Here is a 13,771-nt window from a genome sequence, read left to right as displayed (position 1 = left end):
TTTTATTGAAGAGGGGCATAAACGTGGAAAATGGCAGAAAGAGGAAGTAGAATAGTAGTGAGTTGAAGGTGGGAAATACGTGTATAACTTATTTTTAATGAATATTTTGATGCATAGAGGAAGATGTACACGTGTCAAAAACTGTTAATGTATTTGACAAACTATGGCTACATAAACAATCTTTGTTATATTTTGACATGAACAGTTGTTCTTTTATTGGGGCCGTTAATGCTATTTTGGCATATCCTAGGCATTTGAAGACAATAGATAACAGTGTCCAAAAGCATTGAATACTGTGATAGCATCTAGTGACCCTAACAGCAGTATTTCAGCATCTCTGCCTGTTTAAATGGTCTGTACGTGAATATACTTGCTCAAGGATGCATGAGCCACATCACCTATAAATCTGATTGGAAGCTACAGTTCTGGCATAGGCTGATGGATAGCAGATTAGAGCCCTGATTAACCATGTGATTCGAAGACTGGGAATATATTGTCTAAGCAAGATTCATCAGACGCAATCAGAATTTCAAGTGGTCAGATGAAATTCAAATGTGTATTGTGGCTTTTCCTCCCCTAGTGCTTTTCCTCCTAGGTTGCCATTTTTTCCCCTCTTTCCCCAAAGCTGAAAAATACTTCTTTGATGAATCTGCTCCGTACCCTAAAGCTGTCTGTCTGTTATTCATCAGAAAGCAGGTCGCAGTTCAGTGAGCAGAAGAAAAGATTTTAATAGAAGCTGTGCCAAGGGCTGTAATGCATCATTTTAGGGCCCTAATTACATTACAATGACAAATATCAATGGTGACAACAGCAATAACCTACATCCTTTAATGGCTGTGCTGGAAAAGGAGTTTGGGCTCCATGCCATTAGATTAGACTCAGTTTCAAAACATAGGCCATTAGAACTGTGTGTCCACAGTATTATTGGCTGATCACTGAAGCCCAGTGGAAAGGCCTGTAAATAAATGATGCCTCTCTAAAGCTGGGTCCTGTGGGACAAAAGAAGCAAAATTAGATGACCATGGAAGCAGCCAGTGTTTCCGAGGCAACTTTAGCTTTCAAAGTGAGGAATGACCTGCTTAATTTTATGAAATCATATACACATCCCACCCCCCCTGCTGCCAATTAGCCTGACCATGAAAATCCATTGGCATGACAACTTAAAGAAATTAAGTCTTTTAAACAAAAGGAGACCCTTTAAAGAAAAAGTTTGGAACGTTCCTGACTCCCCCCTTCTGTTACATATGTGTGTTAACATACATGAATCAAGAAAAACAACGTTTCTACATTTATTTTTAAGAAAATAACTTTTTTTTTTTTTTAATAGTTGCTCAGACTTAAAATAGCCTAGGTCCAAAGTTAAAGAAGCCGAGTCAATACCTCTTGGTCTTTATTTTGCCAGCTGAGTAAGTTTCCTTAGAGTAGTTTTTATTACCTAGATTATGTAGGGAAACGAAAGAATTCAGTTTTCTTATGTGCCCACACATTTTTCAACCCTCCAGCAAGGGACTATTTTATTTATGTAAACAACATAATGAGAAAAATATGCTTGGCAGATGGTTCTAAGCATTAGAATCATCAGTTTGGTCTTCCCCAAAGTGTCTCATTATCTTTTATTCTCTCCCCTTCTACCTCTCTCCACAAAAAGCTTAACAGCCAAATGCCTTTGAGACCAGTGCTTTCAGTCTGGTGAATGCTACTCTATTTTCTCAGCTCACACTGGAATTTCACCCCATAACCACTGTGGTATGTTCGTCCAGGTGGCGAGTGGTTTTTGGTGATTGCCATTGCAGCTTTTCATGGTGGTTTAAGCATTCTTAAAGGATAGCTAAATGCTCCATGGGGCCAGTGGAGTAAATTAAATCAGGTCAGCACAGTTGGGTCCTTATTCACTGCTGCTTGTTGGTGCTGGGTTTTTGTCCATCCTGTTAGGAATGCAGAACTGAAATAGAAAGCTTAGGGTTGAAACTTCATGGTGAATTTGTTTTCTCTTGGCTGGCAAAGTTTTTAAGGTGCTGGCATTTAAAAGATTGCATAGCTACAAAAAGTCAGAAGGGTTGCTGATGAAAGAAGGAAACCTAGATTGCACAAGTAGAATGTCGCTGTCATTCTGGTAATGACTTAGCAAGAAAAAGCATTTTTGTCCTTTTATAAAATGAGGAACTGACCCTGGATGGAATTTATTTTAAGAGTGTCTCAAGAATAGTAATTGCTTTTATGTTTTCTGCTTCTCTCCTTTTGCCTACCCCATTGTTAAAATAAAAGCTATTTTGTATGTATTAGTATAAAAACCATGTGTTTACATGTCCCATGCCAAAGTCTATAAGGAGCCATCTGATAATACAAATTAAGATGAACATTGGTGAAGCTTTGGGTAGCATTTAAAAGAAAACATAGTTCCTTCCACCTTCCTGTAACATCCTATTGGTGTAAAATTTCTATACTTAGAAAAATTATTAGAGAACACTCTCTGTTACCTGACATTATTGGGACGCTCACAGATCTGTAGTACAACGATAATGTTCCCCAGGCTACTCTCCGTATGTACACAGATTGCTTTCTGCTACGTATATACAGGAAGATTTTAGCATGTTCTAAACCTCTGCACACAGAAAGAATTGGCGGGATGCAATTGGAAATTTTGATGGTTGAAGAAAACATGCAATTCTCCAACAACATTTTGAAGTTGGTTGGGTGCTATTCTTTTGGGAGGTTGGAACTTGATTCTAAAATCCCAGTGTCTGTGTTTAAAGGAAAGGCCACAGATGTCGATGAGTACTGCTTGAGGGAAGTTGGAATATAGGGAAGAATGTGTCTTTATTATCTAAATTCTAAAAACTCAAGGTGTTACAAAAAATCACATTAGAATGAGCAAGGGTCCTGTTGAAGGCTTTGGAAAACTGATTTTCAGTCATGAAAATGAAATTTCTTTTTTTGTTGTCCTGGTGCTTGAAGGCTGACTTTTTAAGATGAATTGTGGTTAATAAATTGTGCTATTAATGTGGCACTGTTGTCACTGCCTCCCTTTAATGGGCTTGCTGATGAGCGTTTTCCTCTTCCTTAGGAAATATGCCAGCCAGAATATAAAGTGTGTTTTAATATCATCCTGTTAATATTTCGGGAATTTGTAACCAGCTGACTGTTCTCTTTATTGCTTTCTTTTCTTTTTTTTGCAGGCAGAGATTGTCAAGAGGCTGAATGCCATCTGTGCACAAGTCATTCCTTTCCTGTCCCAAGAGGTAAGGCAGTTGGTTTCAGGCACGAGGCTACAAGGTGCCATTTTAGTGGTTTTGCAGAAAAGGGATTGTGGGACTGACTCTTTGGCCTTGTTGGTCTCTTGGTGTTTATGTTGCACATATCTAAGATACAGTATTTGCATTCCAACTTCTACATCTTATTAACGTTCAGTGGGATATAATCGTGTGTATATAATGGAATATTTTCTAAAGTGCAAAGTGAAATTCAGTTGCAAAATATTTTGCTGTCATTGGACGATGTAGTGTTACTCAGAGTTATGACTGTTCATCTTAATAGCTGAAAAATCGTTCCCAAGACAAGAACTTGTTCTACACTTGTGTCACTGGGCATTAAAAGTTGGTAGAAGACATGTCCAATAGAAAGTGCTTTACATAGTAAACAAACTAATGTAACTTTTGGCTAGCTGCTCTTAAAAAGTTACTTATTACCTGATGACGTCTTTATGTTGCCTGTGCGTTTGGGAAAGACATGCAAGATGGACTCAGTGGACCCAGTGCTCTGAGTACTGGGGACTTCATGCGTTGCCAAGGCCGAGTGTGCAGCTCCCTCGCATTCTCCCCCTCACTGCCTGTGAAAAGTGTGCACTGTGCACAGATGCACCTTGTTGGGAAGAGGAAGTGCGTATCTAGTGCATGGCAGCCTCGTGGCTTTTTCTTTTCTTTTTTGCTTCCTTGCTTTTGGTAGTTACAAAGTTTAGGCGAGTGCGCTGGAAAGGGCTAGTTTTTGCTTCTGGATTACTGAATCCTTCATTGCACAGGAGACATCAGCTGTGAGAAGGAAGAAGCTAACTAATGGAAGGAGCATCTGCATGTCTTGTAGCCACGGTGCTTTGTGTGGTGGGATAGAAAGAAGTCACCGAGGCACCGTCCTCCTCCCCTTTGGCTCTTTTAAGTATGTTGTGTCACTGCTTTTCAGGAAAGCTTTTCATCACCTGCCTACCAGTGGGCATGAGCTGATGTTAGTGAGCAGCTGGTACTTGAGCATGCATGTGTATTCTAGAGAGAGGGATTCCTGTGTGACTTCTTATTGGCCTTATAGGTATGTGAATTCCTATGTGCCTTTTTATTTGGTCTTAACTGGGTTAGACTTCAGTAACTATGGGTGCCTTTCATCAGGTGCATATCCCACAGGGGTGCTCGTATTCACAAGTAAATATCCTGAACTTGAATGCTGTTCTGCATCCCAAACAACAAAGGATGTATTGTCTTTCTCCTCCATTAGCTGTGACCACAAAACCTCCACCCACTATATCCCCGTTTACCTCTTTCTTCTATTGAGGATTTGCTTGTGACGAGATTAGTTGGAGTGGTGAAGGAGGGTCAAGAGGTCTGTTTGAATTTTTCTAGGAAGCCCGGCTGCCCGTTGCCTGTTCCAGACCAGTGTGTGTTTCTTCTTACTTGAAGCAGCTCTGTTTTATGGAGATGGAGAATGGGAAGAATGTGTAACCCACAGAACTGTAACCATGCTAAAATATAGCCCAAGGTAGAGGGGGACATTTGAATTATCCCTGGGGGATAGTATTAGAATTTAGGCCTCTGCAGGCACAGACCCATATATAAAATCACTGGACAGTTTCTTCCCATAGCATTGTTGCAGGATCTGTGGGGTTATGTTCAGAAGTGAAAGGAGGTCTTGGGGCTGATTTGCCAGTAGGTCGTTTTCCCGTGTGAGTTATATTGTTTGTGTGAGCAGGCCCCGTAGGAACAGAATGTGTAATGTCGGTGGTGCTGAGCAAGACTGGACTGGAATTAATTGGCTGAGAAAGTTGTACCCTGTCGAGGAAAGCCACGGGGAGATACCGGCAGCCCCTTTGCTGCTTTAGGCGGAAAGGGAGGCATCATAATCTCACCTCTTACTATTTACTTCCCTGATACTTTTGATATTTCTTGGTTGAAATCCTTGATTCAGGTGTAATGAATGACCTATGTCATGGTTTTCCAAATTGTGATCCTGTGTATATCTTTTCTTCTGCTTACTTTGGATTTAATCGGCTCTTCTTTTTTTAGTTTCTTAAGGTGTGTTTATATCTTCTAATGTGTGGGCCACAGACATGTTTGTTCCTGTCCAATCCAGTCCTCTCTGATGTTTTGTGTCTGAACATTGCCAGCCTTCTTTTCTCTTCTGAGCATTCTGTGAGCATCAGACTCCTCGCCTCTCTACCGTCAGGCCAGATGGACCGTGATCTGGAGGGAGGGGAGGAGGCGGGTTATTAGAGGAAGATGAATTCTATTTCCTGTCTCTTCAGAGGCATGGAAAATCACTCTTGCATGGCTGCGAGCATCACTTGGTGCCAGGACTGAAGGCTCTTAATCTGATCTTTTAACACCGGCTCTCTGTGTGACAGTCTCACTGCCAAAACGGCAGCTGTGGCATTAGAATTTATTTTAAAATGTTTTTATTTAAAAATTAAATGATCGTATTCGGAGAAAAGGAAAACATTCCCCGAAGACTAGTGCATAAGCTGGTTGGAGGGATTTTTTGTAATTTGACAGGAACAAGAGGTAAATTTACGTATGTCTAGATGAAGTCTGTTTGTAATTTAGCCCCCATGTGCTGATTAACTTACCTGCGTAACGTCGCTTGTGTCTAGTGTACACATTTTCTAAAATTAAAATATATAGTACTGAATGACAACTATTAAATTTGGTTTAAACTGCAGGACTTTTCTTTAGAAATAAATTGTATATTGTAGCTCAGTAGTACTTGGAGTGTATGTATATAACAATTACAGAAGTATTTTTCTATTAGATTTCACTTACATTTAAAGAAAACTATACCAATATATATTTTAACAATGTGCTTACGGTGCTCACATATGACAACTTCCAAAGTCCCAGGCTGTAGATAAAATTATTGCCAATTCTTGTCATTAAAGTGAGTAACTATTACTTACAGTTTTAAAATGTTATAGGATCTCTAATATCAGAATTTAGAGAAACCTTATGAGTGAGTTCTCACCTGTCTAAAGTGTTTTTTACCCTACCCTTTCTTTTGGCTTTTAGGAATGGGTAAAGACTGATCCTCAGATTTATTTGTTAAAAGGCAAATCTCAAAGTAGTGAGTGGGAAGCTCTTCTCTATCCCATTTTGGGTCTCATTTGTAGAGAAGGGAACTATAAATATTCAACTCCCCATCGGCATTCCCATAAGCAAGAGACGCCAGGATGATGACAGTTGGCTCTTGGTCAAGTCTTGGCCTCCCTTTTACAAATTAGTGGCTTACTGTAACTGAGTTAAGCTGGGTGACCTCTGGCAAGTGATTTCCCTGTGTAAGCCTCAGTTTCCTCCTCTGTAGGAGGAGGTTAATAATAGCATGGGATGCACACAGTCACTTTGAAGACCACTTGGGATTACACACATGCAGCTTAGCACGCAGTCAGCACCTCCTGATGTTGCCTAGCGGCAGTGCTCCTGCAGCAGCTGTGAGAGGACTTGGAGTCAGCCCTTTCTCCTCTTTTTAGTCATTGCTTTTTTGGAAGATTCAGACTTGCTTATCTTCCTCTCTCATGTCCTGACACAGGGGGAAAATGTAAATGAAAACTGAACCCAGGGTTGACACTAGCTAAGAATCTCAATGAGGCAGTAGGTAGCCCTAGAGTGATAGAAGAGTCTAGCTCCACAAGTTAATTTTCCCATTTAGCAAACACCTGTCTCTCCCCAACCAGCAAGGAAAGAGCTGTAAAGTGACAGTTTTTCAAGGTGCTCAACCTGTAACGCCCACTTCACAAGGAGCAGTGGTTTTAGATGGGGTGTGTGTTTTACCCACAAAGCTACCTGGAAAAGCAAACTTGTCAGTCCTGTTGGGGACTGGCTGTTTTTCACAATATACCTGGTTGGTTAGCTGAAGTTAGTTGTGTTTGTACAAGTAGTTTATGTGGACATACTCTTTTGTTCATCAGCGATCTCAGGATATAGCTTTTGTAGACCTTATGGTCTATGAAAGCTAGACCTTACGGGCCCTCAGGAAAGTTGAAGGATGCCAGTAAGTACAACTTGCCTCCAATACCCTCCTCCCCTCTTCCAAGAACATACCTTTAAGGAGATTCTAATGTATATTGAACACTATGTGCCACTTGTTACACCCTGGCAGCAAGGTACCGTGTTTCTGCTAATTTGAAATCAGACCTACTCTGTCTCTTTACCGGCTTGATGTTGGGAAAGTTGATCTATCTGAGCCTTAACAGCCCTATAGAACTGAGAATAACCCCATATTTATAATGTGTATTATACGTACTAAATTATAAAGCACTTGGGATAATAAATGCCAGTTTTGTTTTCCCTTTTCTGGGAAATGGATTCTATTCCAGCTTATTTTGGGTCCCAAGACATTTGGAGAGGAAGGACTTAGTGAAAACTGGTAAGAGTTCAAGGTAATATTTCAGAGTGAGCTGACTGGCAGTCTTCCTGTGAAGTTAGTTAGGCCTTGCAGCTCCAGGGGCTGCTTCCAACAGCAGGCAGGTAGTTCCACACAGATTATCTTTCAGAAGGAAGGGGATACTTCATATTTTTGGCAAGCCAGTAAGTTTTGTCTTAACTTAATAGATTAAGCATTAAATATTGGGCACTAGATGAGGGCCTGATTTGGAGGACAGTTGTGTTTTTTGTACTCTTAATTCTCTAGATTATAAAATAGTTTATTTTTGAAATAGGCAGACTATATTTCATGGTGATCAACAAGGTATTCTAAGACTTTTGAGAACTTCAAAATCCCTAATAGGCTGTAGGTGAAAATTTATTACATTATAGTTGAAAATCTTTTTTCCTCAGAGTACAGTTGTATTTTTCAGAAACTTGTTGCTCCTCTAACAAGGGGCAGAGTTCATTGGAAGAGTTACGTCATGTGAGAGGCAGTGTGGTAAGGCCTAAGGTCAGGCAGACCTGGGACCAAATCGTGGCTCAAGCCACTTGTTTCCTTTTATCATGTTGGGCAGAATGCTTCACTTTTCTGTGCTGCAGTTTCCTCATCCATGTCATGGGAAACCTGCACTGCATACCTGCACTATAGGTATGTTACAGGGTAATAATGTAGGGTTATTATATGAGGATTTGTGACAGTGTAAAGAACCTAGCTGGATATTTGGCTCCTTTCATAGATCAAAGGAACAGTGGCTTAGTCAAGATTAAAAGCTCATTTGTGTCTCACAGAACAGTTTGCATAGAAGCAGCTGTAGCTAATTTGGTGATTCCATGATGCTGTGAACTCCTGTTCCTCTGGTATTGATGTTCATCATCCCTAGCACCATCGTCTCTATCCCCAGCCTGCAGGAAGAAGAAAGAGGGCATGTGCTTTTTGTTTTTTGTTTTTTTCTTAAAGAGCATGCTGTTGAAAGATGTTCATATGTTTGCTCACTCTGCAATGGCCAACGCCTAGTAGTTACCTGCCCACAGCTAGTTTCTGGGGAGACTTGGAAATGTAATCTTAGCCGAGTGGCCATTATGTTCACCTAAACCTCATACTAATGTAAGAAGAGTGGTATCAGGAGACACTGACGAATTTCTTCTAGACAGAGCTCTGTGCATAAAAATAGTGGACAATTATTATTATTATTGCCAGTGTTGATTTGAAGGGAAGTCATATTGAGCCAATGGTGTGGCTTTATATGACAAACTCTAGCTCCACCTGCATAATCACAACTCGTATTTTAGTTCAGCACATAAAATGTAAAATAATGCATAGTTCTTATGAATGGAAATCTCCTCCAAGGTCTGAATTATAAGGAAAAGAACAGCTATCAGTTATTGTTTATCATTCATACATTCACAAGGGGTGGAAAGGAACCCAGATGAACAGTTATAGGTCCTGTGGGCTATCTAGGTCTCGATGTTCTAGCTTATGTTTAAAGCTGTATTTTAAAAACTACCAAGATTCTTGAAGACGCCTCTTCATTGAAGGATGGTATATAGCGATCACACATAGACTTACCCTATTTTGTGGTGGACTTGGAAGAAAAATGCTACTTGAAACTGGAAAAGTGATTGTTAAGGAAGTGTCTTATGAGAGGAACATTTTGCAAGTCTTAATTTAGTCTTTTTTCCCCTCACCCATCTCAGACATATTCTTGTGATATATATTGTCCTTGGTCAGGAGAAAATGGGATAAAAATTTTTGACTGTTTCTCTTCTCCAGAAATCATGGAAGACATATTGGGTAAGTCACTGTTTTGTGGAGTTTTAAGACATCAGAAAAATTAGCCCAGGTTGATTGTTTTGTACACCAGACTTGATCCATTTTCATGTCTTGGACCTCAGTCATTTCCCAACCACAGCCTGAAGTGACCTGAAATGTGTGTACCTCACTGGAGAGAGTGAGAGACTATAAAGAACACTGGTTCCTGATGACCAGTGGCTTCCTACTCCCCACTTATTCAATCCCATACTTTAATTCGTCACGTTTCAATCATCATTATGTTTGGAGAAGTGACATTCATCTGAACCTCGTTTTCAGGAGGTTGTTATAACTTGTTTCAGTGCTGAGGAAGATGGATGTACCCCTCGTCCCCCACTCCTATAATTCCATGGCTAGGTTTTCTTGTTCCTTGAGTTAAGAGGAAGCAAAGCTGCTTAGAGGCTGGTGGAGAAGCCCTGTTATAGACTGGTCCTCCCAGAGTCCTGGTGGAGGCCCAGCTTGGAGGCCTGAGTTTATTAGTGAGCAGCTGTTCTTCTTTGTATTTGTAAATACTGATTTAACAAATGAAATAAAGAATTCACATCGTTCTTTTGACACCTTTAACAATAGTTCTCTGATCATTAGAAGTTTTAGAGTATAAAAGGAAAATCAGCGAAAATTTTAAGCCTTTTACTTTTATACATACTTAGGCATAAGAACTTTCCAACTTGAATGCTTGCTGGTGCAAATTTAAACTCAAAACTTGGTTTTTATTGCCCTGTTAGCTTTTCTAATGAACAGTAAGCACCAAGTAGGTAGTGTCTTTCTACAGAATTCTGTAGATTTATTTGGGTGTTCAACATTACATTTAATGGTAGAAAATAAGACACAATTACATAATCATGATAATATGCCTTTACATAAATTCTAATTTTAATAGGCTAGAATAGCTAGTCAAATCAAATGACACATGAATTTCTATTTTGGACATGCCATTAATTTGGTCCTTTTAATTTGATGGAAAACATACCCTTTCTACATTATGAGATATGGGTATATCTCAAATGCTATTTATTTGGCACTTGGGTTAATATAGTACTGAATTACTCTGAACCACATTCTGCATGTATAGAATAATTGTAAAATGGAAGTTGAAAAATGTGACCAGTCACTTTCATATTGTGCCTCAGGGAGGAAATGAACAAAATACGGTGGTTACATGCACTGGTGGCAGTGTTCTCGCCTCATAACGGCATCAGGGTAACTTGTCTTATTGCTTGTTAACTTTGTAAGGAGTCAATGGCTTGTGATAACATGGTTTGATGTAAGGGAGCTTGGCTGAAATCACCAGAGATGCCCTGATAAGTGTGCAGTGACACCTGGAAGACCAACTTCAGAGATTTCATGAAATGTCAGCAGTCTTTACAGGACACGTCATTTAAAATACCTTTTTTTTCCTGTCCCGTGTTCCACGGTTGACTAATTGGCTTGTTCTACTTGATTATACGTTTTGGTGACAGTTGGATGTTTGGTGAGATCCTTATGGTGGCATTGTGGACCGCTTGCCTTCAGCCAGTGAAAGGTGATTCTCAGGAGGGGGAATTTTTTTCCTGCAGGTTTAAATGTGGGCCTCCTTCCAAAAGCAGCAATGCCAATCCTAAATGTGTCTAAAAAAATTAACATTTATCTGAGAAACTGACTCATTTCTTTGATTTTCAGTGAAGTAGTAGTTAGCTTATTACTGGAGCTAAGCTTTAAAATACTTTAAGTAGGGCTGCTGTATTGCCAAATATAGTAGCCATACCTACCATGTGGCTATTTAAATTTATTTTAAATTAAATAAGGTTAAAAATTCAATTTCACAGTCACAGTAGCCACATTTTAAGTGCTCAGTGTCCACCCAGATGTGGGTAGTAGCTATTATTAGCACAGATCTAGAACATTCCCAGCATTGCAGAAAATTCTGTTGGGAAGCATGGACATGTATAGCTGATTGGACATCTGTGAAGAATGCCTTGTCCCCCATATGAGCGAGACTGGAGAAGGCAAGGCCAAGCCCAAATCCCAAGGTGTGTTCCCAAGAGCTTTAAGCTCATGTTCCATAGCCACAATTGTTTGGAAAACCTTGCATAAGTATTCCCTCTCTGAGATATGAAGCTCAGAGAAGACCTGCAGTTTACCAGGTATTGGCCAAATTAAATTTGGTGGATTTTTTGTTTGTTTGTTTTGTAATATCTAATTTCTTGTGGAAGTAGTATTTATAGGAATACTATTTAGGAAAGGCTGATGTGAGGAGTTTGGGTTAAATTTAAAGCTTATTTGTGTCAATAAACTTAGCAGAGTTGCTGAAAAAAGGCTCAGTAGGATCTTAGCCTGACTTACTTAAGGACGTGGAATGACACACTCAGATTTGATTTGCTCAGCTGTACCTGGAATATTGTGTCTAGTTACATTGAGCGTGACCAGAGAAGTAGCCAGAAGGATGAGTGGCCTAGAGCCAGTGACCTGGGGATATTCAACCTGGAATAGAGAAAATTGAAAACGTGTATTACGCATTTTTAAATAGTTGAAGTGCACTGCAGTGGAAGAGAATATAGAGGGAAAATGGAGTCCACTTGGAAAAAGTTGTCTGCCTAGATTTCTACTCATCCCTGAATGGAAAAACTTATCCATGAAGTAATGAGTTCCCTTTCAGAGGATGTGATGAAGCAGAGACTGACTGACTACTCTTTAGGGTATGAGACAAGACATTCATCTGTTGGATATACTAACGGCCTTTGGCCTGTGGTTGGTACTGCAGTACCACCATCCCATTCCTCTTAGCTTGGCAGCCTTTAGAAATCTGTAGGCATTTGGAAATATGGAGAGTCTTGTGTTGGTTAGTTGTTGTTACAGTGCTTGGGGACTCTTGGAATCTGGGTCCCATGATTTCTAAAGGTCCTTTCTAGTTCTGAGTGGCTTTTTTTGTGCATGCGGCTAGTGATTCCTATTAGCAGGAAGGGTATTTGGTCCAAGTTCAAGCCTAAGTATCTTTCTCCCTAGAATATTACATTAGCACTCTAACTGTTCTCCCTCCTAACTGGTTTATTTCCCTGCCATCCAGCTTCTTACTATTCCCATGTCCATCTTACTAAAATGAACTGATAGCACACAGCTGCTTAAACATTTTTAAAGAAAAATGTCTTGCTAGGGTAAAGTCCAACTTCTTTGCATGTTGTGTGAAGCCCTGCTCTTTGGCCCCCTCCTGCCTTACAGATTTCACTTCCCACTAGTATGTGGTTCTAGTATAATACATCTACGCCATACTCAGATTACTTCATGCACTTGGCTTTGTTGTTCTTTCTTTGAATACCTCTTCCGCTTTAAAGTGTTTGGTATGTGCATCTTGCCATTCCCAAGATGGCCCTCAAAATCCAACATGCCTTGTTTCTCCCAACTTTTCCCCTACCTTACACTTCTCCAGCCACACATTCTTCCTCTTCCTTGACAGACATGCTCCTTTCTCCTTCAGGGACCTTACCCAGGTGGTTCTCTCTGCCTTGAATTCTTTTCTCCTTGTGCTTCATTCACAGAACTCCTACAGATCCTTTAGGTCTCAGTTGTTGGGTCAGCTTCCCTAGAGTATCTTCCCCTAGCCCTGAGATTCCATTAGATATTTCCCTGATAAATGGTTGCATAGCATCCTGTGATTTTATTCATGTGGATTGTCCTCCAGTTGTAATTACAGAGCCTCTTGAGTATTATTCAGTGAATGTCTTGTTTCTTGCTCTCATCTCAGTTCCTACTGCAGTACTACATAGTAGGTGCCGAACGAATGAATGAATGAGAAAATGATGCCCCAGGAAGTGTGTTTTTGCAGTTTCCTTCTGTAACCTCCCTTGGTATTTTATATCCTCCTTTCCCGTATGTCTGTGAGGAGGGGCCATGATCTCTTGCTCACTTTTTCATTTCCACATGTCAGCAACGTTCATGTTCATTGTAGGAATCCTGCTTCATTTTATGTCTCTGCCCTTACCACCCCTTCACTATCCCTGTCAGTAAGCGGGGTTATTAAAAACAATTCTAACTTGTTGCAGAGTTTTCGTTTTAATTATTACTATTTTTATTAGAAGAACCACATCTATTTGCATGACAGATATTGCCATTATAACCTCCTCTGAGACATATACATTAAACACCTATTATACACATATTTGTGTTTTGTTAGGTCTGTTTCTCAGCAGGCTTTTTTGGACTTACAAGCTTATATTGTGTATATTTTCAATACTTTTCCTGAACAAATTAAAAAAAATAGTATGAAAGTGAGTAGGCAAGTGACTTAATGTATAGAATTTCATTTTATTGACTTTTTCCCAATCATGCTTGCATTCCTTAAATCACAGTATTTTATTGAGATATAATTTACACA

General features: G+C 39.9%; 1 protein-coding gene across 7 annotated transcripts in view; it reads left to right on the top strand.

Annotated features, from left to right (window-relative positions):
- LOC109449935 (TLE family member 4, transcriptional corepressor) overlaps positions 1-13,771 on the top strand; it is a 143,649-nt gene that overhangs the window by 33,231 nt on the left and 96,647 nt on the right. For all 7 annotated transcript variants that reach the window (XM_074330588.2, XM_019736689.3, XM_019736684.3 and 4 more), the window contains exon 5: positions 3,177-3,239. In XM_074330588.2, coding sequence (XP_074186689.1) covers positions 3,177-3,239 — 63 coding nt within the window. The remainder of the gene's footprint in view (positions 1-3,176; positions 3,240-13,771) is intronic.

Source organism: Rhinolophus sinicus, chromosome 16, assembly GCF_057876585.1.
Source record: "Rhinolophus sinicus isolate RSI-liver-muscle chromosome 16, RSI-T2T, whole genome shotgun sequence".
Classification (NCBI taxonomy): domain Eukaryota; kingdom Metazoa; phylum Chordata; class Mammalia; order Chiroptera; family Rhinolophidae; genus Rhinolophus; species Rhinolophus sinicus.
This window is presented reverse-complemented; position numbering and strand designations above follow the sequence as displayed.